The sequence below is a fragment of the Acinonyx jubatus genome, chromosome B4 (assembly GCF_027475565.1).
Source record: "Acinonyx jubatus isolate Ajub_Pintada_27869175 chromosome B4, VMU_Ajub_asm_v1.0, whole genome shotgun sequence".
NCBI lineage: Eukaryota > Metazoa > Chordata > Mammalia > Carnivora > Felidae > Acinonyx > Acinonyx jubatus.
This window is the reverse complement of record NC_069387.1, coordinates 94071016-94098271: the sequence shown is the minus strand read 5'-3', so window position 1 is coordinate 94098271 and position 27256 is coordinate 94071016. Positions and strand designations below refer to the sequence as shown.

The following is a 27256-nucleotide window of genomic DNA, read 5'->3' as shown; positions in this document are numbered from 1 at the left end:
TTCACTCTTCTTGCTTCATTTCCCTTTTGTCCTTGTATCATTAGCTTGCAGCCGGCACACCTGAACTATCACAGCCACTGCGTGTTGCTGTGTTTCTAACAGTTGCGCTAAAGTGGGAAGGCATTTACTTTATCATTCCTTCAAGCAATCTTTTCAGATCCAGTAAGTAGAGAGGGCCTGCTCTGTGTTGGCGCTGCTGTTGGCACAGAGATGCAGCACTGACCACTAGATGGGGAAAGCCCCTGACCTCATGCAACTTGCTTTCTTCTTCTTCTTCTTCTTCTTCTTCTTCTAAATTTAAATCCAAGTTAGTTAACATAAAGTGTAATAATAATTTCAGGAATAAATTTAGTGACTCATCACTTACATATAACACCCAGGGCTCATCCCAACAAGTGCCCTCCTTAATAACTCTCACCCCTTTAGCCCATTGCCCCACCCAAGACCCCGCCAGCAACGCTCGGTTTGTTCTCTGTATTTAAGAGTCTCTTATGGGGCACCTGGGTGGCTCAGTTGGTTAAGCATCCGACTTTGGCTCAGATCATGATCTCACAGTCCATGGGTTTGAGCCCCAGATCAGGCTCTGTACTGACAGTTCAGAGCCTGGAGCCTGTTTCGGATTCCATGTCTCCCTCTGTCTCTGCCCCTCCCCCACTAGCACTCTGTCTCTCTTTCTCTCTCTCTCTCAAAAATAAAGATTAAAAAAATTAAAAGAAAATAAAAAGTCTTTTATGGTTTGCCTCCCTCTCTGCTTTTATATATGCAGCTTACTTTCTAATGTGGAGAGAACCATTATTATTATTATTTTTTTTTACGTTTATTTATTTTTGAGACAGAGACAGAGCATGAACGGGGGAGGGTCAGAGAGAGGGAGACACAGAATCCGAAACAGTCTCCAGGCTCTGAGCTGTCAGCACAGAGCCCGACGCGGGGCTTGACCTCACGGACTGCGAGATCATGACCTGAGCCGAAGTCGGCCGCCCAACCGACTGAGCCACCCAGGCGCCCTGGAGAGAGCCATTATTAACAAAAAGACAAAGGAATACTACCACACAAAACATACCCTGAGAAGAAAATCAAGGTCAACAGGATAGAGGGCAATGTGGAGGGTGATGGGCTATTATCTCAGATAAGATGGTCAAGGAAACCTCTCTGCTGAGAGGGCATGTCGGCAGAGGTCTGAGACTTATAGGTATCTCCGTGAAGGGAGCAGTAGTGCAAAAGCCCTGAGGTGGGAGTGGGCCTGGTATGGTCCAGAAACCACAAGGAGGCCAGCATGGCTGGAGAGGAATGAGAGAGGGAGAGAATGGCAGGGATGAGGTTGGAGAGGTGTCTGGGGCCACTTCACACAGGCCTATGGAGGGCGAGGTAAGGACTCTGACCAGGAGAGGGCATGTGATTAGATCTATGTTTTAAAATGGTCCTTCCGGTGGGAGCTATTAAAGGGGAGAATGGAGTAGAAGCACAGGAGGCCACCGGAGCAGGTCAGGTGGGAGGTGCTGGTGCAGTGCTCCAGGGGCAGAGGTGGCCGGACGTGGTGGGATTTGGTGCCAACCTGGTAACTACTAGGGTCAGGACAAAATGTAGGCAGCGAAAAGGAGCAACATTTTATATTTACGGTTATATTTTATATCTAACTCATGTGCATTTGATTAGTTATCCAAAGTCCTACATGTAATACTGAAGTAAATGAATTGTGTACAACTAAGAGTTGCTTGTTGAATTAAGACAGACTCAGCTTGGTTGATGATCACATTTGACTTAGCTAATCACACTGAGCTGACTAATACCGGTTATTTCAGCCCAAAAGTCCCTAACTATCCCTGCTTACAGTCATAATGTCAACAGTACGTTTCTGAGTTCTAGAGCAGAGCTTTCAAATGAATGCTTAACTCTTACTGCTGCTAATGTGTCCAGTGTCATCGAGTAGCTTTGATGGTTCCTGACACCTTGACTTTGGACATGAAAAGGAGAAAGTAAAAACTTTTTATTCATTTATCTTACTAGTTTAAATTATTGTTAGGGTAAATAACTTTGTGTTATGTTTCCTGAAGTCTAGCTTACTTCTCATGAACTGTTTTTCTTTTCTGGGAAAGGACTTTCAGAACTAACCCATGGAACCATGAACCTGTGTTATTAGGGGAGTTTGTGTTAAAGCAAAGGAATTTATTTTATTTATTAAAAAATCTTTTTAATGTTTATTTATTTTTGAGAGACAGAGAGACAGAGAGACAAGTGTGAGCAGGGGAGGGGCAGAGAGAGAGGGAGGGAGACAGAATCCGAAGCAGGCTCCAGGCTCTGAGCTGTCAGCACAGAGCCTGATGCAGGGCTTGAACCCACGAACTGTGGGATCATGACCTGAACTGAAGCCAGGCACCCAACTGACTGAGCCACCCAGGCGCCCCAAAGCAAAGGAATTTATGATGCGCCATCAACTATTTGCTGGGCTGCTGGAAGATCTATCTCATTGACAAAAACAACAGTTTAAGGAAATCATTGGATCCATCTCTTATTTCTTTACTATGTGGGTTGTTTTTAGTAATTCTAAAATTAAATAAATATTAACTATAGGGGAAAAAAGGCTTTCCAATGAATACTTGAATAACGAGAACTGCACACAAATCTTTCTTGTGACTATTTGAACTAACAAATCTCTGGCAACTATGTTCCAACCCCAGAGACCCACATACCGTTTGTCTGAGAGTTGGATTCTTTTTTCTTGTTTCTAAAATTATTTCATGGGAATATCTCTCCCATCATCTTCATTTCTATAATAAGATACAGCTTAATAAGGAAAACTTCTATATCTTTTTATATGATATAGAGAACATGTCTATTCCTAAAGATACTGCTCCATATATAAGACTCATATTGTCCCATTATCATTAGTTTCACTGACTCAGTTGCCATAAAAAGAAAAAAAATCAAGTTTTTTAATAATAGACGCATTCCTCTTCACGTAAGTCAAATAAGTAGACGTTTTGGTGTTCAAGCACCAATTAAAATATCTCTGAGGGGCACCTGGGTGGCTCAGTCAGTTAAGTGGTCAACTCTTGATTTTGGCTCAGGTCATGATCTAGTGCTTGGTGAGTTTGGGCTCTGCGTAGAGCTCTGTACTGACAGTGCAGAGCTGCTTGGAATTCTCTCTCTTCCTCTCTCTCTGTTCCTCCACTTGTGCTCCCTCTCTCTCTCTCTCAAAATAAAGAAAAAAAAAAACTTAAAAAAAATCTTTGAGAGTGTATGTTTCTTTTAATCTCTATAGTAATTTGAATCCCTAAGTAAAGAAATCTAAAGGATTTTTGTTGTTGTTTTGGGTAGCTTCATTTTGTGAAAAACAGAAGGACGAAAGCAAAGCAATCAGAGGTCACATCTGGTCCTTCTCCTGATTTCTCATCTCTGGATGTTGGCCTGGAGAGGGACAGGCATGTGGATAGAATGGGGTGTGCATGGGGAGTGGGAGGGCTTAACCTTGCTATCTGATTGACAGCCTCAGGGAAATTACCAAGCGAGGAACCATGGTCTAATATGGGCTTCCCGGGCTGAGTTCCAAAGGCAGAGGAGCATTTCCAAAGTTAGTGAGAGGACCTGGCAAGTTCTACCAGGCCTCCTGGGTCAGTTCTTGTGAGAATATTTTGCCTTGTAATTCTTAGGTTTTTTCTTTTTTCCTTTCCCTTTTCGGTTTTCCTCCTTCTCACCATTTAGTGTGCTGTGAGGCTTCAAAAAAGCCTCTTAATCTTCCTAGGCCTCATTTCACTTATTGTTTTAAAATGATAAAGTTTTTTCACAATGGTCTTTATCTGCCCTCAAATTGTTTTTCTGGTACACGTGCGTTTCCTGCTTACCCTCAGTCTTTCCCCCTCATCCTCTCTCTACCCTGCTGTTTTCTTCTTGTTTATTGTAAGCTTCCTTTATGACATGTCACTAACAATTTATTTTATTTTTATGTCACTAACATTTTAGAAGCACTTTTCCATATTTTATATCAGGAGGTAGATCAGAGATTATTATTGTCCACATTTTTGTAGGTAAAAGTACCAAAGCTCAGACAGGTTTCACGTAAAATGAAAAACATCCTTTTCCCCTTATCATTTAAATGTGATCTAGTCTTTTCTGAGGGTGCATGGAAGCTCTGTAACAGCAGGGCTACTTAAACAACCAGGGCAGGATGAACTTAAATGTGATAACCCTTATGATTTAAAAGAAGACTTTTCTGACTACTTAGCAAATTCGTACTGGCTCTGAGAAATTACTGCTTTATTTTTCAACTTTTTTACAAAGTACATGAGACCTGGATGATACACATTCTCTACTTGCAAAATTAATTTGTTCTAGAAAATTGGTGAGGGCTAACATCAGGCTTAATGGTAGTAGTTTCCCCCTCTTCCCATGCTGAAGATCTGGATGACACTTGCTGATTTCCAGTTTTCTGGTACTATTTTCTTTCTCTGTGATTTTATGATATTAATTTCCAGGGACTCTGTTACTATTTCTGGATTTCTTTTCACTCTTCTGAGTTGTGATTCACCGGAATAATTGTAGTTACACTATCACTTAAACATAAAATCTGAAGTCTCTTATTCCTGTACGATGTATCAAAATATTCTCATATGAAGAAATTCTTCTAAAATAAAGTTAGGAAGAATCATAGTAATATTGTAATCAATGACTTTTAAAAGATAAATTGATGAATACAAACATTATAGTCAATTCAGATTGGTTATTCATGATTCAACTGTAGTGAGTAAGTGCTCTTGCTGTTTTGGGGGCCACTCCATTGATAAGTGTCGCTTTGGGTTATTCTTAAAGGAGCCAAGTGTCTCGGTGATATGAAGAGTTTGACAAAAATAGGATGAAACTCATAGTCAGAGGTAATCTACTGATCTCTCTGCTGGCAGTAATGCATCATCATTGTAATTGGCCAAGCTCACCATGGTAGGTTTTCTTTTATGAGATCCCCACGCCAGTGAAAAGGCCCAGATGCTTAGAGTTTAACCCTCTGGCATTCATCTTTGGTAAGGTTTGCTGAAGCCCATTTGGCAGCCTTGGATGTAAGGAGTATGAAATTCCATCGACTGTTTTTCTTCCCATTGGAGGAAATAAGTGTCTTCCCTAATATGCCTCAAGAAGTTGTGATTTTCAAAAAAATGTGGTCTCCTTCCCACCCCCCAGTAAATTAAGCATATCCAATTGGTCAAATCCAGTAAAAAAAACTTTCCTTTTTTAAACTATGTGTTTTTGAGCTGTCCATTTTGCTTTCATTATTAGATAGGGTAAAAATATTCAGATTTCAAGGTTCAAAGGCTAAGACCACTGGAATGAATAAATGAACTCTTCAGGGCAACAGAGAATACTTCAGTGGGCACAGAGCCCTATGGTTTCTTTAACCACAGACTAGTGGAGTACAATACTAACTCCTTTGTGAAACCTCCCTTAATTCCCTCAGTCTACAGTCATCTTTCCTATAGGACATATTCTATACAAGGCTATCTGTAAGGTTCATTTTCTACCTTTTATTTTGTAGTCTACCTGATTTGATTATAGATTCCTAAGACCAATAATCTTATTGCCTGCACACAGCGGGATGCTGAATCAATATTTATTGATTGATCATTTGATCTGATCTCTAAAGACAGTTGGCCATTGTGCTACAGTGGCTTTAGGTCTGGCATAATTATTCCAAGATGGCTGGCCAGTCACACAACCAGATCGGAAATAGCTGAGGAATATGCCTTCTTCATTACACATCAAATTTAAATTCAGCCATTTCTTTGAGTACTTTCAATATGCCACGTGTAGTGCTTTGGGGCATGCTAGCAGTACCTACCTCTTACTAAACAATTTGCAAGTTCCAGGCGCAGTGTCGAAGTACTTTATACACATTGTGCTATTTCATTATTATAAAAACCATATTAAACAACATGATTATTCACCTTTTACAGAGGGGAAAATGAGTCACAGACAGGTTATTTGCTCATGCTTATATAGAAAAGTTTACAAAAGAGAATTTGGTTCAACATAGCATTTTGGCTTAAAATTTTGAGATTTTAACCATTACTTGGTTTTTAACCATTACTTGATCTGGAGCTTAGGTTGGCCAGGAAAAATCAATCTAAAACAGGAAAAACACAAGGACACAAATGGCTGCATCACTGGAGTTAAGGTCATAAGGAAACTGTGCTCACTGCTTCTTATTCAGATTCCTCCATTGCCCTCCAGATCCTGTGCAACCTCATCGTTCCTCACCACTATGACTAGTGGTCTCACTTCTTATTGTTAGCCCCTCTTTTAATTCTCATCAAGTTTCTGTCCTCACACGTTTTCTTTTTTCTCTGTCTGGTGGTGCTCAAACTTTGGTATACATTGCCATCTCCAGAGAAGCTACAAAAAATTCAGATCCCCAGGCTCCCACTCAGATTTAGTAAATTAGAATTTCTAAGGGGAAGGATTCAAGAAACTGCATTTTAAAAGAGGCAGCCCAGATGATTTTAATATGGGTAAAGAGCCACACCGGGAAACACAGAACCTACACATTCTCTCAAGATCCTCATCTGCTCCAGCACCTTCAAAAATCACCTCTTTGTAAACAACTCTTTAGTCATTCTTTCTAGAGCAGACTCATCATGCTCCAGACTCATATTCCAACTGTGTTAATGACATCCCCATTTGGATGTCCCACTGGCACCTTACACCTAGTTTCTCCAGAACCAGGCATCCCCTGCCTCCAAAATATCAGTTGTTCCCCTTGGATTTCCCGTTTCACTGACTGTGCCTCCCCCGTCTTCTGGCACCTAATCTCATAGCCTTACTCAGAGTCATCTCTCACCTTTGGACATTGCTTTAGGTCCCCACAATCAACTGATGAGTCCCTGACTATCTTGCTGCACTGTGATGCTTCATATATCCCAGTGGGTCTCAGCTCACCTCTAGAGCTTTAAAAAATAATGTCTGAGTCCCCACTGAATCCCATTAAATCTCTGGGAATAAGCCCCAGTAATTAATAGTTTTAAAAACATTCAAGGTGAGGGACATTTGGGGGGCTCAGTTGGTTAAGCATCTGACTCTTGATTTTGGCTCAGGTCTAGGAGCGTCTCACTGTTGTGAGATGGAGTCTTATGTCGGGCTCCTCCTCGATGAGCATGAGCCTGCTTGGGATTCTCTCTCTCTCTCTCTCTCTCTCTCTCTCTCTCTCTCTCCCTGCCCTTTCCTTGCACACTCTCTCTCAAAATAAATAAATAAATAAACTTAAAAAATTTTCAAAATGCTTCTGGTGATTCTAATGCATATGCAAAGGCGGAAGAGTCTGAAATAATTCTCAGTTTAATATTGATAAGGTCAACTAGAGGCCTTTATATCTCCGTCCCCAGAGATGATGATTCATCCATTACTTGTTGGGAGAATTAGGAGAGGTTAGTTAATGGGTTTTAATAATTATCCAGAAGAGACAATAAGAACCTGAACTATGTGGTGATGAAATAGAGTAAACAAATGGGAAAAGAGTGTGGAATTATAAACTCTGAATCTGGAAAATGGCTGATACTAGGGGGTGGGAGAGAAAGAGTGACGGACACAAAAGGAGTGACAGACACAATGATCCCAAGTTTGGATAATAAGAATGCTGATGGCAAGCAGGAAAGGCAAGAGAAAAAGCTTGTTGGGGGGCAGGATGCATAAATCTGGTTCTGCACTTGCCAAGTTTTAAAGTATTGGTGGGGTAGATGGAAGTGCCACTTAGTTGAGGATTCTCAAAGTATGGTCCCTAGACTAGCAGTATCAGCATCACCTGAGAATTTGGTTACTTATGCAAATTCTTGACATCTTCCCCTCCTATTTCCAACCTGCTGAAGAAACGCTGTGGTGGGATTCAGCAATGTGTGTTTTGACAAGCACTCCAGATGATTCTGATCTCCCCACAATTTGAGAACCACTGGCCCGGAGTAGTGGTCCTCAAATTTATCATGCATCAAAATTCCCTGAAGAGCTTGTTAGCGGCGGTTTCCTGGGCCTAATCCCCAGAATTTCTGATTCAATAGGTTGGAATGGGGCAAAGCATTTGCATTTCTAACAAGTTCATAGGGGGTGTCAATGCCATAGGTCCAGGGACCACACTTTGAGAACCGCTGGTCAGCAGTGAAAGCAAAAGAAATCTGAACCAGAAACATTGATGTGGTGGTTGTCTACCTAAGAAAAATGGTTCAGCTTTTGGGTTTCCTTCTCGGACAACCGCAGGTGTCTCCTAATGGGTCTGTAGCCTCCTATCAGGTCTCTCTGCTTCTATAATTCTCCAATCTCTTTTGCATACAGAAGTCAGAGAAATCTTCTAAAATCATGAATCCTATTATTTTACTAGCTGTACACAACCCTCCAGTGGCTTTCCATTGCTCTTATTTTAATTCTTATACACAGCCTCATCGGTCCTGCGTGATCTGATCTTTGCCTTCCTTTCCAACCTCATCCCATGCCAGTCCCCCTCCCTTTCCCTCTGTAGCAGCCACAGTGATCTTCCATGTCTGCAAACACATTACATTCCTTCCTACCGCAGGACCTCCACTCACACTGTTCTTTTGGCAGAAACACTATTCCAGCTCTTAGGACCACCACCATCCCTTCATCCTCCTGATCTCAGTGTAGATATCCTCTTTTTAGACTTTCCCTCTTTGTCTTCTCTTGTCATTTATTCTCTCCCTGTGTTTGTGCTCTTCATCACTTTTGTTACAATCATCAAATATCTCAGGTGCTAGTGTCCTCATGTACAATCTGTCACCCCCGCTAGATTGTCAAGCTCCCCTATGGCGGGGACTTGTTGAACAATTGAGTGAACCATAGCAAGTCCTATTCTCTCTTACGTTCCCAGTAACTCAATAAACACGTATTGAATGAACAAACTAAAAAGTACCTGAGAAAGGAGACAATAAAAAGAAGTGCAGAGATCTGGGGAATGTCTACCTTTTATAGGAGCTGAGGGGTGGAGGAGGAAGGATGCTAAAGAGAAAAAGGGGAGGAGCCAGAGAGGTAGGACACTTTCAGAACACTGCCCAAATTGTCATAACATAAGGTACACACACCCGTGAGCACACGCACACCCGTGAGCACACACACGTGCACACGCACGCGCGTGGACAGATATCTAAATGTCTAGCTTATATAGACATATATAAGAATATATATATAGACATATGTATACATACATATACATATATACATATATATAGACATATATAGCTACACAACCTCTAGCTATATGGATAGACGTTTGGAAGAGAACCAAAATAATTGCCATGAAGTAACATTAGAGAAAGCGAGTTTCAAAGAGGCAGCATTTTTTTTTTAAATGTTTTTTTTTAACGTTTATTTATTTTTGAGACAGAGAGAGACAGAGTATGAACGGGGGAGGGGCAGAGAGAGAGGGAGACACAGAATCCGAAGCAGGCTCCAGGCTCTGAGCCATCAGCCCAGAGCCCGACACGGGGCTCGAACTCACGGACCGTGAGATCGTGACCTGAGCCGAAGTCGGGCGCTTAACCGACTGAGCCACCCAGGCGCCCCAAGAGGCAGCATTTTTAATCATTTGCCAGATCCATGAAGAAAAGAGACGGAACACTGTGACAAAGCCAAGGGGCACGGAGATTATTCATGGGCATGAAGGTGTTTTCATTTTACTAACACATCCAATATGTGAATTGGAGTTTACCAAAGTTCTCTCATCATTATTTCATTTGATCTTCAGGAAAAAATCTCAAAAGACAGGCAGGACAGCTCTCACTATTTTCAGCCCCATGATGAGGAAGTAGAAGTATCAAGCGTAGATTGTGCTTTCAGGAAGTCTGGTGGTATTTCTCATTACAAATTTCATCTACAATAATCGGTATCTACTATTTATATAGAGATTCTTCAAGGCCAACCATAATATGAGCAAGCAGTTCCAGGGAACAATAGTAACTTAAAAACAGACCTCCCTAGAGCTTCTCATGTTTCCTTGACGGCTAAATCGAGTATTTGATTCCAATAGCATTAGAATCTGGAAAGATTTTAAAATACTACTCGGAAACAAAGGCCTTCAGCTCACACTGTTTAAAATGGTAACAGTTCATTTTCCCCTCTGGTTTCATCAAACTACTAATCTAAGTTTAATGGGACTTGTGGATGTCAGCATTAGGAACGCTCTGCCACTAGCTCCTAACATCTGAACCACACTCTGGGTACCAAATCTTTAATTTGTCCAAATAGCAAACATTAACGTAAGTCCCTAATAGAACTGAATCAACAGAACTGAGAGAGACACTGTTGGAGAGAAGTGCAATTAGCTTTCAGGATGTTCAATTTGGGAAAGAACTATCCTGCACTGATCGTGTTTGAGAGTTTGAAAGTTTTCTTTTTTTTAAATTTTTTTTGATGTTTATTCATTTCTGAGAGAGAGAGAGAGAGAGAGAGAGAGAGAGAGAGAGAGACAGAGATAGAGCGTGAGCAGGGGAGGGGCAGAGAGAGAGGGAGACACGGAATCCGAAGCCGGCTTCAGGCTCTGAGCTGTCAGTACAGGGCCTGACGTGGGGCTCAAACCCACGAACTGTGAGATCATGACCTGGGCTGAAGTTGGAGGCTTAACCGACAGAGCCACTCAGGCGCCCCTGAAAGAGCTTTTCCTTCCCAAGTCCTGGATCCCTGGGTTACTGCAAAGTCAGGCTTTTGAAAGAGGAAAGAAAGAGGTTGGACTCTTCTTGAAGGTGTTTTCATTTTACTAACACAGCTCAACGGGTGAATGAGAGCTTACCAAAGTTCTCTCATTATCATTTCATTCAATTCTCAGAAACATCTCAAAGCACAGGCGGGGCAGCTCTTGCCATTATCCCCGGAGACCCAGTGAAATCAAGTGGATTATCAGGTAGTGCAGAGACAAGACCTGGGTTTTGCCTCTAAATCCTGCCCTTTTCTCCCTACACAGCACAGCCTTGCCACACTCAGATACCATGTTTTTGTTTTTTTTTTCCAAAAGAAGAAGGCTCTCCTTCTCTTTGTAACAATAGGACGTTTGGCCTCTGCATGTCCAGTCACTGCATACAGTTAAAAAAATAAATAACATTCATAAATAAGACTTGAATATGTGGCACAAGTAGCAAACATTCTAGAACGTTGGGAGGGAAAGGAACTCATCAATGGTGAGGACCTTTATTCTTCTTAAATCATTGCCTCAGGTAGTCACTTTTTCTGGGGTTATAATATACATATATTTCTAAACAGTGAGTCAGGGAGTACCGTTAAGGCTTTGTTGATTCTCAGAGGGTTTTAAACTGCGACACCTTTGCTAAGCTCCAGATGAGGAATGAATCATGGCTGTCTACATAGTTCACAACATAATTAAATGAATTAAACTAGGGAAATGATAAGTTGGGTAATTAGTGAACGGGAAGAGTGGTTACTTGCCTTTATCAATAGTGATTTTTAAAAATTGAGTTTTGTGGTGAGAGTTTTATTAAAATCATTAATAGTATCCGTAACACCTTCTTATTTAATAGATAAAGAGAAGAAGCCAGAGATAAGCTGAATAAACTGAGTGAAGGAATACTTTTAGAACAGTGCTCTACTGTCATAACAAAAGATACACACACACACACACACACACACACGCACGCACACACACCCCAGATATCTAAATGTCTGTATCCAGCTGCATGGTTGTCATTTGTTGATTCAGGTAGAATACCATATAAACATGCTGTTTAAGCATATGCAGGCACATATAAAAATAGTCACTAAGGTTTTATACCTATGAAGCAGTGTTAAATTGGTGATACTCTGACAATTCTACATCTGAAAATTCTGATGACATTTCTCCACAGCCAATAATCGGTGATGGTAGTGAATTGATAACCTGAATATCCAGTCTCTCCCAGCTGGGCAGACAGATCTCTCTCCTACTCTCTCTATTTCATTCCTCCACATATACACAGACAGACACAGCCATATGACAGACCTATGATTACAAAACTCAACTTAAATAACAGTTTTGTGCAAACCACTGTGCTAGGTACTACTGGGGAAAAGAAATGCACAAATCACATACAATTCCTACCGCTTCCTCTACTTTCTGAGTGTGGCTTTAAAGGTGGGTTTGAATTTTAGCCCTGACACTTACCACTTCATGATCTTGGACAAGTTTCTTATTTTCTCTGCACTTCATCTTTTCTTTCTTTTTTTTTTTAATCTACGAAGTGTGGATAACAACAATATCTACTTTTATGGGGTTGTTAGGAGGATTCAGTGGAAAAATTTTGAACATAGTAAGCTACTATTGTTGTCATTATAATTACATTATTATTCTGAAGATCTTCTACTCTAGAAGAGAATACAGACTTAAACATAGCTAAGTCTAATGAAATTATGAGCAACATACCAGAGGCATAGTCACAATACTCTGCAAAATGGGTGCTTTTTTTTTGTTTGTTTGTTTTTTTGCTATGTTTTGCTTTGTTTTAAACACAACACCCTAAAATTAGCCTTGGGAACAAAAGAATAAACCAAACAGAGCTGATCATTTTTCCAGGTTCTATAAATACTATCCCCTTTTGCCATGAAATGAATAATGATGTCTTCAAAACATCAGTCAGATACAACATAGAATTATATATGAGAAAGTGGTCTAGCTTTTACATTCTGCAAGTCGGCCAACTCAATAGAGGGCATTCCAGGACAGAATGAAAAACTAGAATGAATAGTCCTTTCAGGGTCCCCTCTATTTCTGAAATCCCATGATTCCACAGTCAAGACACTTAATGGAGTTTCCAGATATCAAAATAAGACAATATAGAAAAATATCTTTTTCAAATGGTAGTTCCTTCCCTATTTTTTCCCCCCTGACTTTCCTCAATTACCTTTTGAGAAACCGGCCTTGGAACAGAATTAACATTCACCTCATGAAGAATGAGGAGTTATTTTGAATGAGTTGGTCACTGAGGGAGGAATTCTACTGAACAAAGACCTTAGGGAAGTGAATTATTTATTGATTCAGTTTGTGGTCTAAAGTTGAGGTGCATGTTGGCACAGAATGGAAGCCTTGTGCCATCTCATAGTGTAAGGAAATTAAAGAGAAAAGCATAGGAAATGCACACCTTCGAAATACAGGGGAAAATAGGACTAAGCATCGTATGTTAATTATGGTGAGAAAGGGAAGATGAGAAGGATGGAAATGAGGAAAAACCACTAATCAAAATTTGCTAAAGGTTATCTTTAGAAATATTAGCTAATGTCTACCACATCTGTTATTTTTTTCTAAGGCAGCTAACTTGTATGAGAAGCTCCTTTTACATGTTTTGCTTTCTCATTGTTCATTAATTCATTTACTCATCCATCAAAAATGTATTGATTATTTTTTTAAATATTTATTTTGAGAGAGAGAGTGTGTGTGAGCATGAGTGGGGGAGGGGCAGAGAGCAAGGGAGAGAGAATCTCAAGCGGGGTCTGAGCTCAGCACAAAGCCTAACTCGGGGCTCAATCCCACTGTGAGATCATAAACTGAGCCCAAATCAAGAGTCGGACGTTCAACCAACCGAGCACCCCAAAAATGTGTTGATTATTTATTACATACAAGCCATGACTAAGCTAGACAAGGTCTCAGCCCTGATCAAGGTTAATTTTTAGCAATGGAAATGGTCAGAGAGAAAAAAGAAGACAGGAAAAGAGGAGCTGGAAAACCCCGATTGAAAACCCATTCTTTGAATGATAAAAACTTGCTGTACAATCCCATCTTCTGAGCTTCCCCACTGTAACTCTGGAAAACAATCTGGACATATATTCAACTTTCGGTAGTAAAACAATAGCATTTGCAAAAATATAAGGCCATCAAAAATAAAGAGAAAAGCCTTAGGGAAGTGTGAGAATATTATCCTCCTGAAAAAGGAAAAAATCGACATAGTGTAATTTGGTTACGATGGAATATTCTTTCCACTTCCCGCGGCGGATCATGCAGTGCATCAACCATTTAAATTACTCTCCAGATTGGACCCTGACTTTAGGATTTATAAAGGAAGTTTTTCAAAAGAGGTCATTGCCTAAACAATTCCTTTAATCAACAGTCAGAGGACTTACTCTAATGATGGTGCCAAACTTTCTTCATGAAGACTGAGATGGCACCTCACTCCCTCAGTCTCCATCACTCCATAGGGTAAGAAGATCAAATGAATTTTTAAATGCAAATTTTTGGATTATACAGTTCTTTTTCGTCTTCTGGAAAATGATCACTAGACCTAATCAAGATTCCTCTGTGTATCATTAGCTAATTTTAGCTTCCTCCTTTTTTATTTTTTATTTTTTTTACAGTGACTTTGGGAGAGCCCAGTTTGACGTTCTCTGTAGATTTCATGTTTTTCTGTTCAAGCCTTGAGGGAAGCTAAATGAAGAAGTAGGAAAATAGTAATTAAAAGTGATTAGGACAAGAAGTTTTGGTGCTATGGAATGTGGACCCAATTCTCCCGGTCACAACCCAAACCAAGCAGCAGTTTTTGGTTTTGATTATAGCTTTACTTGCTATTTTAATAAACATGAACGAGTATTCAAACTTTTAATATCCTGCTGCTTAACTATTTCCAAAGAGACATCCAGCTCTTTTAAACAGCCTTTGTTTTAAAATTTTAATTTGTTTGGCTCAGTCTCACCTTAGAAAGTTGTAGCGTCATGGTAAACTCTTTTATAAGTTGATTTCCAGAATCACAGGCAATTTTTTTTTCTCCCCTCCCAAGTAAGTGTTTCCTCATGTGCCAGAATTGTTGGTGCTGACAGCTTTTTTGCCTTGTTTTATCTGGTTCCCACAGTTAAGTATGAGAGGCAAACACAAGAATGTGCGCAGTGTTGACTGGACGCATCACTACTACGGCGATACTTACAACTCCTCTAGGAAGCGGAGACTGTGCAGGGGACTCGGGGGCAGTTGACTGATGTTGTTCATACTGAGGTCTCTGGAGAGGAAAACAGACAGCATGTGAGGAGCGGTGTCCACACAAGGAATGCCACCAGAAGGAAATCCGGCTGCTCAGTTCACACGTTTTCAAGCAATACGGCCAAACTCATTCTTTTGCTCGACAAATGAATCGCTATTTTGCATCTGAAATATATTCCTGCCCCACCACCGCCCCCGCCCCAGACCACCTTGGTCTCTCTATCAAATTAGAGATCCTAGGAGGAGCTTGTGTGAATTCAAAATGATTTAGGCCATTCGTGGGCCTGGTTGCAATACTTCATGTTTAAAATTATGTGAGTAGGACAGCAAAGGAAACAGACATAACTCAACCCTAGACATAACCCAACCTCATGACTTGCTTTGAATTTGGTGACAAAGAGAAATGTCTTCACCATGCAACTCTGGAAGTCCTGCTTCTGTGGGGCTATAAGCACCTTGTAAAAACAAATGTTTTGATTCAAAGAAACTTAAAAAAACAAAACAAGACAAAAAGCCTATTCCCTCCTTCTAACATGTTCCCTTTGCAGGTTCTCAGATTGCATTAAATAAGTGAAATGAACCATAAAACAAGGGTGTAATGTGATCCTGCTCTGGAGCACACTTCCTGCTGGGCTTGCACGGTAGTTCCTGGCACAGGAAACAACAAGCCACTTTGGGCAGAACTCAATCGATTTTTGTTTTAAGGGAAACTCCGTGTAATTAGATTTCATTCTGTTTTTACGTTTCTATTTCTTTACTGTCTCCCACATAACCCTACAGCACCACTGATATACACCGTCTGTATCTGAGAGGACAAAAGACCAAGTGCTGGACAGATTGTCATCGAGACCAACTAAGACTTTATATACCAGTCAGCTACAGGTTGACTTTAAAAATGACCCATTGGTCAAACCTGAAGATTCAGATTATATTCAGAATTCATCATAATCTCAGATCAGGTGTATGTACTTAAAATTTACCTCTAGATGAGACAATGAGCTTCATTTTATTTGTTATTTTAAAAATTGATTTAATTGGCATATGACATTGTATTAATTTTAGGTGTGCAACATAACAATTTGATATACGTATATGTTGCAAAATGAGAACCACAATAAATTTAGTTAACATCCATCACCGCACATAGCGAGAACATTTTTTTTCTTATGATGAGAACTTTTAAGATTTACTTTCTTAGCAACTTTCAAGTAAAAAATATGGTGTTGCTAACTATATTTGCCCTGCTGTACATTATTACATCCCCAGCACTTACTTATTTTAGAATTGGGAGTTTGTATCTTTTTTTTTTTTTTTTTTTTTTTTTTTTTTACGTTTATTTATTTTTGGGAGAGAGACAGAGCGTGAGCAAGGCAGGGGCAGAGAGAGACACACACACATAGAATAGAAAACAGGCTCCACGCTCTGAGCTGTCAGCACAGAGCCCCACGTGGGGCTCGAACTCAGGGACCGTGAGATCCTGACCTGAGCTGAAGTCGTTCGCTTAACCGACTGAGCCACCCAGGCACCCCTGGAATTTGTATCTTTTGACCACCTTTACCCATTTCACCCACGAGCTTTTAAAAATATCCTTCTTGGGGCGCCTGGGTGGCGCAGTCGGTTAAGCGTCCGACTTCAGCCAGGTCACCATCTCGCGGTCCATGAGTTCGAGCCCCGCGTCGGGCTCTGGGCTGATGGCTCAGAGCCTGGAGCCTGTTTCTGATTCTGTGTCTCCCTCTCTCTCTGCCCCTCCCCCGTTCATGCTCTGTCTCTCTCTGTCCCAAAAATAAATAAACGTTGAAAAAAAAAATTTAAAAATATCCTTCTTATTTAAGTGGCCACACCCATAGCGCCTAACCAGTTGATGTCAGTATGGATTGCTTGGTTCCTTTATCAAATATTAACTTTTAATCATTGATGGTAAGAATTGAGGGACTGATCATTTACTCTTTACAAAGTCACTAGTATGTACAGGTAGATAAAATATTCAGTTACATGTTTTAGAGTATGGTAAAAAAACAATGATAACTTTTAGTGTCTGCTACTGAACAATTATATAGCTGAGTAAAATGCTATTTTCTCGAGCTAAAAGCAAACAATTCCGGGGCGCCTGAATGGCTCAGCTGGTTAAGCCTCCGACTTTGGCTCAGGTCATGATCTCATGGCTCCTGAGTTGGAGCCCCCTGTTGGGCTCTGTGCTGACAGCTCAGAGCCTGGAGCCTGCTTTGGATTCTGTGCTTCCCTCTCTCTGCCCCTCCCCCACTCATGCTCTGTCTCAAAAATAAATAAACATTGAAAAAAATGTAAGGGGTGCCAGGGTGGCTCAGTCTGTTGAGCGTCTGGCTTTGGCTCAGGTCACGGTCTCACGGTTTGTGAGTTCGAGCTCCGCTTTGGGTTCTGTGCTGACAGCTCAGAGCCTGGAGACTATTTCGGATTCTGTGTCTCCCTCTCTGTTCCTCCCCTGCTCGTGCTCTGTCTCTCTCTCTCTCTCTCTCAAAAATAAATAAACATTAAAAAAAAAAAGTTGTTTAAAAAAATTTAAAAAACCTAAACAATGCCAAAAATATTCACTAAAAAATTTGTGTTTCCATATATTAAGCATCTGGATTTTTTTCTGGCATCATCTAGATAATAGTGCCAAATGATTGATTAGCAGTTTAAATTTGTGGTGCAGATACTTCTCTGAAGCAGCAAAGTTGTTTAGTTCACTGAACAGACATGTGTTAAACTAATCAATGAGGTTTCTGAATTCCTCACAGGGACCATATAATTTCTGCGATGACTTGATATTTCTCAGGTATTCACTCATTTCTAATTGATATCTCACTTATTTCCTAAAAGAATCAAGGTGGTTTGTTTTAGGAGCATGTTTATTAGCAGCCTGGATTAAACCAGTTTCAACATCAAGACAACTGGTATGGGTAACTTCCCTCTGCGCTTATGTTTTTCTGTGTGATGTGCAAATCAGTTTGGGATAAACATCTATCTTGTCCATATGCAGAAAGCTCTAAATAGAACAAGGAAATTTACATATTTAGGAGATTCAAAAACACTCCACATTATTGTAATATTTATTATCCTATTTCAGGCTCCTGGAAGTGAAGCTTGTATAAGCTTTTACTCTCAGGGTCCCCCACCAGAACTCTTTATGGCAGAACAGCAGAAAGAGTGCAAGCACTGTCAGGGTATAGGGTCTTGGGTTTGAATCTGGACCTCCCCATTCACTAGTTGCATGATCTTGGGAGAATTGATCTCCCTGTGGCAGACTTCCTTGTATTTAAACTGGGAAACTAAACTACATTAATAGTGTGAGACCCTATGCTAGCTGCTTCCAATCAAAAGAGGGTGACTTAATTTACTTCTTAAAAAGAAGAGTATCTCCTTTTCCCAAAAGGAATGAAGGATAACTTCTTGGTGGTACCCAATGTTGGAGTTCCACTTAGAAAATGAGCAAATACTGCTAAACCAGTCCTTTACCACCTGTTTTCTAATAAGGCTATTTTCTTTTAAAGAGTTTCTAAGCAATGCATATAAGCCTATAGCAGAAAACAGCCTTTAATATCAACAATCTAAGGTAGAATGAAATAGGCCTTTAAAATATAAATTCAAAGTGGGTAAGGTACTTGTCTGCATTTACTTTTTTCATTCTGTAATCATCTTTGCAGTGATGGTCAAATGGAATAGTGGTCCTCTAGCTCAGTGCTTCCCAAACTATCCATGGTGAAAGACCAATTTTTTTTTTTTTAGATTTAAATTTTAGTTAACATACAGTGCAATATTGGTTTCTGGAGTAGAATTCAGTGATTCATCACGTACATAGAATACCCCAGTGCTCATCACAAGTGCCCTCTTTAATACCCATCACCCATCTAGAAAATTTTGAATTTGCTGTGGGTCTATAATTTTTAAAAAGACATAATAAAATTAATTACTAGAAAGGGGAAACAAAAAACCCCTAAAGTGCACAAAATAGGAGCCTCAATATTTTGTTATGGGATTCAACATAGATTATTCAATTACTATAAAAGTTTGTAAACCTTTACTCTCAAATTCTTATCTGCTGTGGATCACTAAAAAGACAGTCATGTCCTGGGAAGGTTAGGACCACTCTTTAATCAACAATGCCCTTCTTGCCTTCATGTCAATTTTTAGTTAAAAATGACAGAATGAGAACATTAAACCTCTGTACAAAAATACTCCCTTTCTTACTTAAATTATTTTTAAACTTTTTTTTTTTTTCCGTATTTGGTCTTTCTGACACCTGGAACACATATAACCTTAGCAGCAAATGAGGAGGTCTTAAAACAATTTCTAAACCTGTATGTTATTTACTTTTTAAATGATTATTTTAAAAAGAGGCCACATTTTGCACCACGTTTTGTCTATGATTCAGTTTCCTAACATTTGTGAAACAATGTAATGGATTTCTTTAATTTTTTCATCTTTTGCCAAGATGTTGGAATTAATTTTGAAAAAGTGGTCACTATGGACAAAGATTTCATAAGATGTGGAGGAGTCATTGTGACAAGATGGTCAAATATGTTCAACCATTTTGCCCTGTCTCTGACCCTGCTCTTGTCGATGCTGTGTTAATGCCCGTGTCTGGAAATCTAGAGCAGGGTTACAGGAAAGAGCCTCTTCTTGGCACTGAAGCAACAGAACAAGGTGAATGGCTTGCAAGCAGAGCTTGGCCTGAAGTTCAGGCCCACGGGAGGAGTCCCTGTGCGGGGCACAACCTGCATAGCTGTGGTCATCGGGGGCTCCTCAATCTGAGAACTTCTGCTGGCTCCAGGTTTCTTAAAGGAATGAATGCCTAAACTATTTTGGCTCTTCACAATCTGGCTTAATGTATGTTTCCATCTTGATTCTATGTCACTTTCCTCTATGCATGTGTGGCCCACCTACACTGAAAGTCTTGCTGTTTCCCTTTGCATCTGTCTTTACACATGTGATTCTCTTTCCCTAGAACACATTAGCCTCTCGATTTCCAAATTCCTGCTCCTGTGCTTCCCCACCCCCCTTGCCCCCATTTAAGATCTAGCTTTACATACCCTTGTGTTTCTGACACAGTGTTTTATCTTTCCAGCTTAGATCACACATTGGTCACTTGGATCACCACCTCACCAACACCCTCAACTCCCTGGTCCGTTGTCTTGTTTCTTTCTCCTGGAAAAATCCCAGCTCAGGGAAAACACATAATTCATTTTTTCTGTTACTATCTCAGGGTACTGAGTGCTACTAGAAAAGAGTAACTCACAAATGTGCAGATTAGTGACTATAAATTCATGGTCTTTGTGGGTTCTCAACACTGCTGCACAATCCTGTTATTTGTGATTGCTCAATTTACTCCCACGGGGACTGTGGCCAATCCTTACCACTTGCCTCAAACCTCTTCATCAACAGTGACTCCTATCATGGGACACCTTCCCTCTTACTTCATGGAAACAACTGCGATTCTTTAGACCACCAAACATGAAATAAACCAAATTCTTGTTCTTTTTTTGTCCTCTGCTTACTATGCCTATACTTTTCTCCTTGCTTCGCCTTGCTTATGGGTCTCATCCCCTCTAGGATGCTATAGAACTTTACTCCATGAATAATTGCTTCTTCTTCCTCTATTTTTCACTGATTCTTCTTACTTTCAATATATAAACATAGTCAAGTTGTTTCCACTACGAAAGCAGATGGGAAACAGGATCTTTCAATATCATGTCTTCCTTTACCTGCTGCCCAATCTTTCTCATTCCCTTTAGGGTTGTTTACAGCCTAGAATTACAGTCTCCACTTCCCATTCCCTTTCCAACCCACAACACAGAGACTTCCATCCCTACACTCCGATGAAATTGCTCTTGCCAAAGAAATAGTGACCTCCATATTGTCAACTTTAATGAACACATGACTTACTGGGCCTCTCTCCTGCATTAGATTTGCTCTTTCTGGAAACTCTATACTCCATTGGTTTCCAAGTCATCATTCTCTCAGGATTCTTTCCATACTTTCTACTTTATAAGCTCCTTTGTGGGATTTTATTCTATTTATCCCTTAAATGTCAGTGTTCTCTGGAGTTCTTCCCTGGCCTAGTGCTCTTCAGTCTCTGCCCTTTCTTCTTGGAGACTGTTACTTTCATGGATTTAAGTATCTCTTAGATGCCCATAACTCCCCACATACATATTCCTAGTCTTAATCTCTGTCCCCTAGATTTCAGAATCGTATATCTAATTTCCTTCTGCATATGTCCACTTAGCCATCTTGCAGGAATGCATCATGTCCCCAATAGAAATAATTATTTTTATTCCAAACTCGTTTCTTTTTCTGCAGTGTCGGTTTCTAGCTAGTGTCATCACCATCTTCCTGTCAAAAGAGCCCAACTCTTAGATACTATTCAAGCCTTCTTCCGTTTTATCATCTTCTCTACCTATCTCTTCTCCTCGGTCTTTACTCTTTCCTGCTGTAGGTGCTCACCATCTCTGCCCCAGTCATCTGAAATCACCTCCGAACTCCGTGGCTGCCTGCTATCAGTCTTATCCCTTCAGGCCCACCCTCTCATGGTTAGAGAGATCCATCCAAAAATGCAGAACTGGCCAAATCACCACCCTACCTAAAACCTTTCAATTACTATCATTTTCCAAATGAAAGCCACATGTGTTAGCATTGCATACAAGCTCCGTTGGGCAGCACACCAACTCTTTACCACTCTGGCATATTGTATTGCATTGTATTGAAGTGATATGTTCACATGTTTTATATGTTTATATGTCTATCTCCCACAGGAGGCTGTGACTTTTCATGGTCAGTAGCTGTTTTCTTTTTGTTTCTTCTTTTCATTATGGTACTTCCAGCGTCTAGCAGAGCCTTGCCATATAGAAGATGCACAGTGAACGCTGAATTGAAATCTCTTCTACTGCAGCCTTCCTGTAAGTGAGCAGATGATCTTACCTGATCCGTTTTTTTTTTTTTTTTTTTTAATCATGTTTCTCATCAAATGGCTACGTTGCTTTCAAGTGTGAGGTGTACAGCAGTTTGAAACCCTTTCGGGAACAAAACCCACTTTGTGTGTGCCCACCTGCCACAATAGGTTTTGCTCAGAACTAGTGTGAGGTTTTCTCTCTTCAGTCAGTCTTACTCGCCTTCTGTCCTAGAGATTCCTCAAAAACTCTCGTCCATTGAAAGTTCCCTTTCTACCACCGCACTCAAGTACCTTTCCACTGCTGCTGTTGCTTCCCCTTCCCCTCCTACTCCTTTTTCTTTCTCCTCTCCTTCCTACTTTTCCTTTCCTTCTCTTTCTCCTGCTAAAATATCTTTCCTGTCATTTCCATGGCTTTGTTATGGGAGGAATGGTTACATTGGGTACTTAGTCCGCCATCTCAAAATCCAGCTATGCTGTTTGTATTTGAGCCTTTGTACATGAATCGGTGAACAAAGAGGCCATTCCTTATAGTGTGACTATTAAAAAAATTAAGAAAACAACTCCCCAGAATGGTTCTTTAATCTCTGCCGCTGTTGAAGACAAATATTTTCTTCTTTAGCAGCACAGTGCAATTCCTATTTCTTCTAAGTACAAGCATTTTCAATTTGTCTTGGGAGATCCAGCAGCATTTAGCCCTCTGCCAGATACCTTTGTTAACAATGGATCCAGGCTGGAGCCATTCCAGCACTTTTTAATTGATCACTTTTCAAATATGCTTCTAGAGATAAGACCTCCTGTGAACTTCAAAAGGAAAGGTGCAGGCTTGAGTAGCATTTTATGATAGTATGAATAATGTTATTTCCAGGTACTTTCTCATGTTATTAACTCCAAAACAACGTATCTTTGAAAAACATTTTTGATTGAAGTGTAACATATATGGGAGAATGAACAAATCTTAACTGTCCAGCCCAGTGAATTTCCGGTGTGAACATACTTTCACAAATCAGCACTAGTCCCAAAATAGAATGCTGCCATTGCCTCAGAAGCTCCCTCATGTTCCCTTCCCCCCACTTCTCCACAAAGGGAACCAGTCTGCTGACTTCCAACACTTTATATTAGTTTTGCTCGGTTTTGATCTTTCTATAAATGGAATCCTAGAGTGCATAGTTTCTTTTTTTTTTTAGAGCAATTTTAGGTTCACAGCACAAGTAAAAGGAAGCCGTAGAGATTTCCCATACACCTCTTGCCCCCACACATGCATGTTCTCTCCCATTATCAACGTCCTCCACCAGAGTGGTACGATTTGGTACAACTGATGAACCTACTGATGCTTCACGATCCCCCAAACCCCGCAGTTTACATTAGAGTTTACTCTTGGTGTTGTTCATTCCATGAGTTTGGACTAATGTATAATGACACGTATCCACTGTTAATTATAGCATCATCCAGAGTATTTTGCATCTTCCAGAATGTTTTGAGGTTGAAACCATACAGTATGTAACCTTTTCAGACTGGCTTCTTTCACTTAGTAATACAGAGCAGAGTTTTGTGTGTGTGTGTTTTTCTAGCTTCTTTCACTCGTTATGTTTATGAGATTTATCCATGTGTTGCATGTAGCAATAGTTTATTCCCCTCAATCCAATATAGTATCTCGTTTTATTATTATACCACAATGTATTTATCCAGTGACCTGCTGATGGACATTTGGGTCAGTTTGTGTCTATGATGAGTAACGTTGCTATAAACATTCTTAAATATGTCTTTTGTTGAGCATATATATGTGGGCATTTCTGCCGAGTATATGTCTAGGAGTGGAATTGCCGGGTCCTGGTGTATGCATATATTCGTTCAGCTTTAACAGATCCTGCCAAGCAGTTTTCAAAAGTGATTATGTTGAGTCACACTTCCACCAGCAAGGTGTGAGAATTCTAATTGTTTCACACCCGTTTTCCCTCTGTTTGTCTTCACCAAAACTGGTATTATTTCTCTATTAAATTTTAGTTTCACTAAATGTACAATGGTATTTCATTGTGGCCTTAATTTGCATTTCCCTCATGTCTAGAAGAACTGAATATCTTTTCATGGAATTTTTGCCATCAGGATACACTTTTTTGCAACGTGCTGGAAAAATATTTTATTTTACTTGATGACCTTTAAGTTAAAAGTAAAGCTTACAGGTTGTAAGTGAAGCAATTCATTTATATGTAAAGAAAGAGCTAATAATCTCTTCATTTCTCTTCTAATATTATTATTTTTCCTGAGGTTTCAAAGATATTCTTTGAAATAGTTGGCAATGTAATAATTAGGAGCCTATATTCTGGAGCTATCGTGCCTTAGTTCAAATCCTGGCTTTGTTATTTCTAAGCTCAATAACCTTGAACAAGTTATTTAACATCTCTGTGTGTCAGTTACCTAATCTGTGAAATGGAGATAATAATAGTATCTGCTTTATAGAATTGTTGTGAGAAATAATTGAACTAATATATATAAAGTACTTAAGTAGTACCTGGCAAGTACGACTTGCCCTGCAGAGTTTGCTATCATTATTACAACATAGAATCTCTTAGTGTATTTACAAATTAAAACTCTTACCTGTACAGATGTATCAGGAGTAGAGAAATGTTAGCTTGTTGATATTTAGTTACCGTGAAAAATCTTTTAAAAATCACAGTATAATTTTAAAAATGTTTAGAGATACCTGGTTTATGTACGATCAAACCGGATGCTTTGAAAAGACAGAGGCTCAAAATAAAGCTCATTTGAAAAATTTTACATTGTCGTCCTAATCTAATAGAAATAGCTAATGTGACTGGGTAGTCAAGCACATTATTTATATTATGTGCATAACAAGAGAAGAGATCGATGTAGTTATCTGTGGGCGGGTCACTTATCTAAAAACCGCATGTACTCTGAACACACACCAAACGGAGAAATAAGCACGCAGACAACAAAACAAAACCAAAACAAATAGACGAAGAAAAAAAAATTATGACAGCAAGCCAAAAACCCTTTTACAACTGTCAGAATTAGAAGCCCACAACATCAGTCATGAATGTTTATGTACTTGTCTCAGAGGCAAAGGTCTCAGTCAGAAGGGAAATGTTCCTTATTTGGGCACGCTTGGTGGGTTTTGTTTGGTTTTGAAATCTACTGCAGCAAATTACCAGTGAGAAGCAAATGCAACGAGGTGGGCAATGATGTGGGAAACCAGTTTTAAGAAGTCAAATGTCGTCGCCGTCATCATCATCATTGTTATCACACAGGTCTTTGATCATTGAATGTAATAGCTCTAGATACAGCATTTCAAAAGCTTTCAACCAACTTGGAACCAATTTTTTTCCCCTCCAAAATAGTGTAGCGTCTCATATATTCTAAAGGACTGTACAATCACCAAAAATCACCAGAAAAGTTACTTTCACATCTAGAAATACCCTAAGATTCTATCTCTTCTGCTTTTTTCTATTCTCTGGGAACAATTTCTAGCCTTGAGCTTGCAGCTGTATTACAGATCTTTGTTTCTAAAAGCTTTATTTCTGAACTTCTCCATGTGGTTAATCAACCAGTCACCTAAAACGCAACACATTTCAAACTGAATTCATAGTTTTCTCTCTTTTCCCCAAACCAGCTTTCCCTTTTGCGTTTTCTCATATTGAATAGTGCATCGTGGTTCTTTCAAGCAACCATTCTAGAAACCTCAGGTTTGTTTGTTTATTGATTGGTTGATTTTACATCACCCTATCTATCATTCATCCCCCACTTTCTAAATGGTCATTAGCCCTATTTGTTATAAAACTTATCTGTGCCAAAAAGTGATAAGTAACATCTCTCTCTCTCTCTCTGTCTCTCTCTCTCTCTCTCTCACACACACACACACACACACACTTTAGTGAATCTTCAGATAACAACTCATTTTATATATGAAGAAATAGTCACACAGAATAGCTTGTAAGTGGCAGAGCCAGGGTCTGAACCTGGCCCATGTGACTCTAAAGCTTGTGGGATCAGCCTTTTGCTGCTACACTGTATAGTGGAATCTGTGACCTAATTCCTGCCATAGCTTAGGTTCAGGTCCTAATACTTGCTTGACCTTTTTGACTCTTCAGAAGTACCGCATATGTAAGAAAGTGCCTCAGGGAAAGTTTCCTCTCCACTGTTCACACCTTTATGTGGCATCTCTGGTTGCTTTTACCTCTTGGCCAGCTCCTTGGAGTGACTATTCAGAACACCTCTCTGGACCATCAACTCTGCTTCAACTTAGCCTTTGGATATCATCTTTTGGGTCCTTCTTGGCTCCATGGTATGCAACACCTGGTTCATTTCTCTCCCAGCCCCAGATTTCCGAATACCAGCCAAAACCCCAGGCCTTTCACTTATCTGGGAAGAGAGGTCAAGCAATTGCAATGGGATATTAATGGTCCTCTCTGCCTTCATTCTTTCTCCCTTCCCAGTCCATCAGGAGTTATCTTAATTTTTTTTCCCCTGAAGGATAAAGGAGCTAATATTTTATATTGTGCTTCCTTTTTTCTTATTTAAATGTAGTTTTAAAATGTTTATTTATTTTTGAGAGAGAGAAAGAGAGAGAGTTGAGCGGGGCAGGAGCAGAGAGAAAGGGAGACACAGAATCCATGCAGATTCTGTCAGCACAGAGCCCGATGTGGGGTTTGAACTCACAAGCCGTGAGACCATGACCTGAGCCGAAGTCAGACGTCTAACCGACTGGGCCACCCAGGTGCCCCTGTGCTTCCTTTTTTTTTCTTTTAACGATAACTCCATTTATTTGTCTAAACAGTTTACAAAGCTTATTCATGCCACAAATTGGTTTCAGTGTAAGATATTTGAACATGGATAAATCCTAGTTAAGATTGTGCTGTAATTCACAATAGTCATGTTCACATGAGTAATATATTCTATTTTTCTTTACACTTAGAAAAAAATCAAACAACTGACTTGGGAACTAGAACAGGGTTTCTCTATCTTGACACTATTGGCATTTGGGGCTTGATGATTCTTTTTGCTGTGGGGGGGCTTTCCCATGCATTGTAAGGTGTTGAGCAGCATCTCTGCCATACCCCCGAGATGCCAGGAGCACCTCCACTCCTATCAAACCCGAGTTGTAACAACCAAGAACTTGTATAGACTGTTATGACTTGAATTATACTCTGCCCTTCCACACCTCCATTTGTATACTGCTCTAATGTTAGGTAACTCAGAATGTGATTGACTTGAAGATACAGTTAAAAATTTTTTTTTAAATATTTATGAATTTTTGAGAGACAGAGAGAGCTCAAGCAGGGGAGGAGAAGAGAGAGAGGGAGACACAGAATCTGAAGTAGGCTCAGACTCTGAGCTGTCAGCATAGAACCTGATGTGGGACTTGAACCCACAAACCATGAGATCATGACCTGAGCTGAAGTCAGAGGCTTAACCAA

At 40.0% G+C, this 27256-nt stretch overlaps 1 protein-coding gene across 2 annotated transcripts in view; it reads right to left on the bottom strand.

Annotated features, from left to right (window-relative positions):
* The window catches only part of LGR5 (leucine rich repeat containing G protein-coupled receptor 5), a 131237-nt gene that overhangs the window by 59642 nt on the left and 44339 nt on the right, over window positions 1–27256 (bottom strand). For both annotated transcript variants that reach the window (XM_015063620.3, XM_027071248.2), the window contains exon 2: window positions 14871–14942. In XM_015063620.3, the coding sequence (XP_014919106.3) occupies window positions 14871–14942 (72 nt within the window). The remainder of the gene's footprint in view (window positions 1–14870; window positions 14943–27256) is intronic.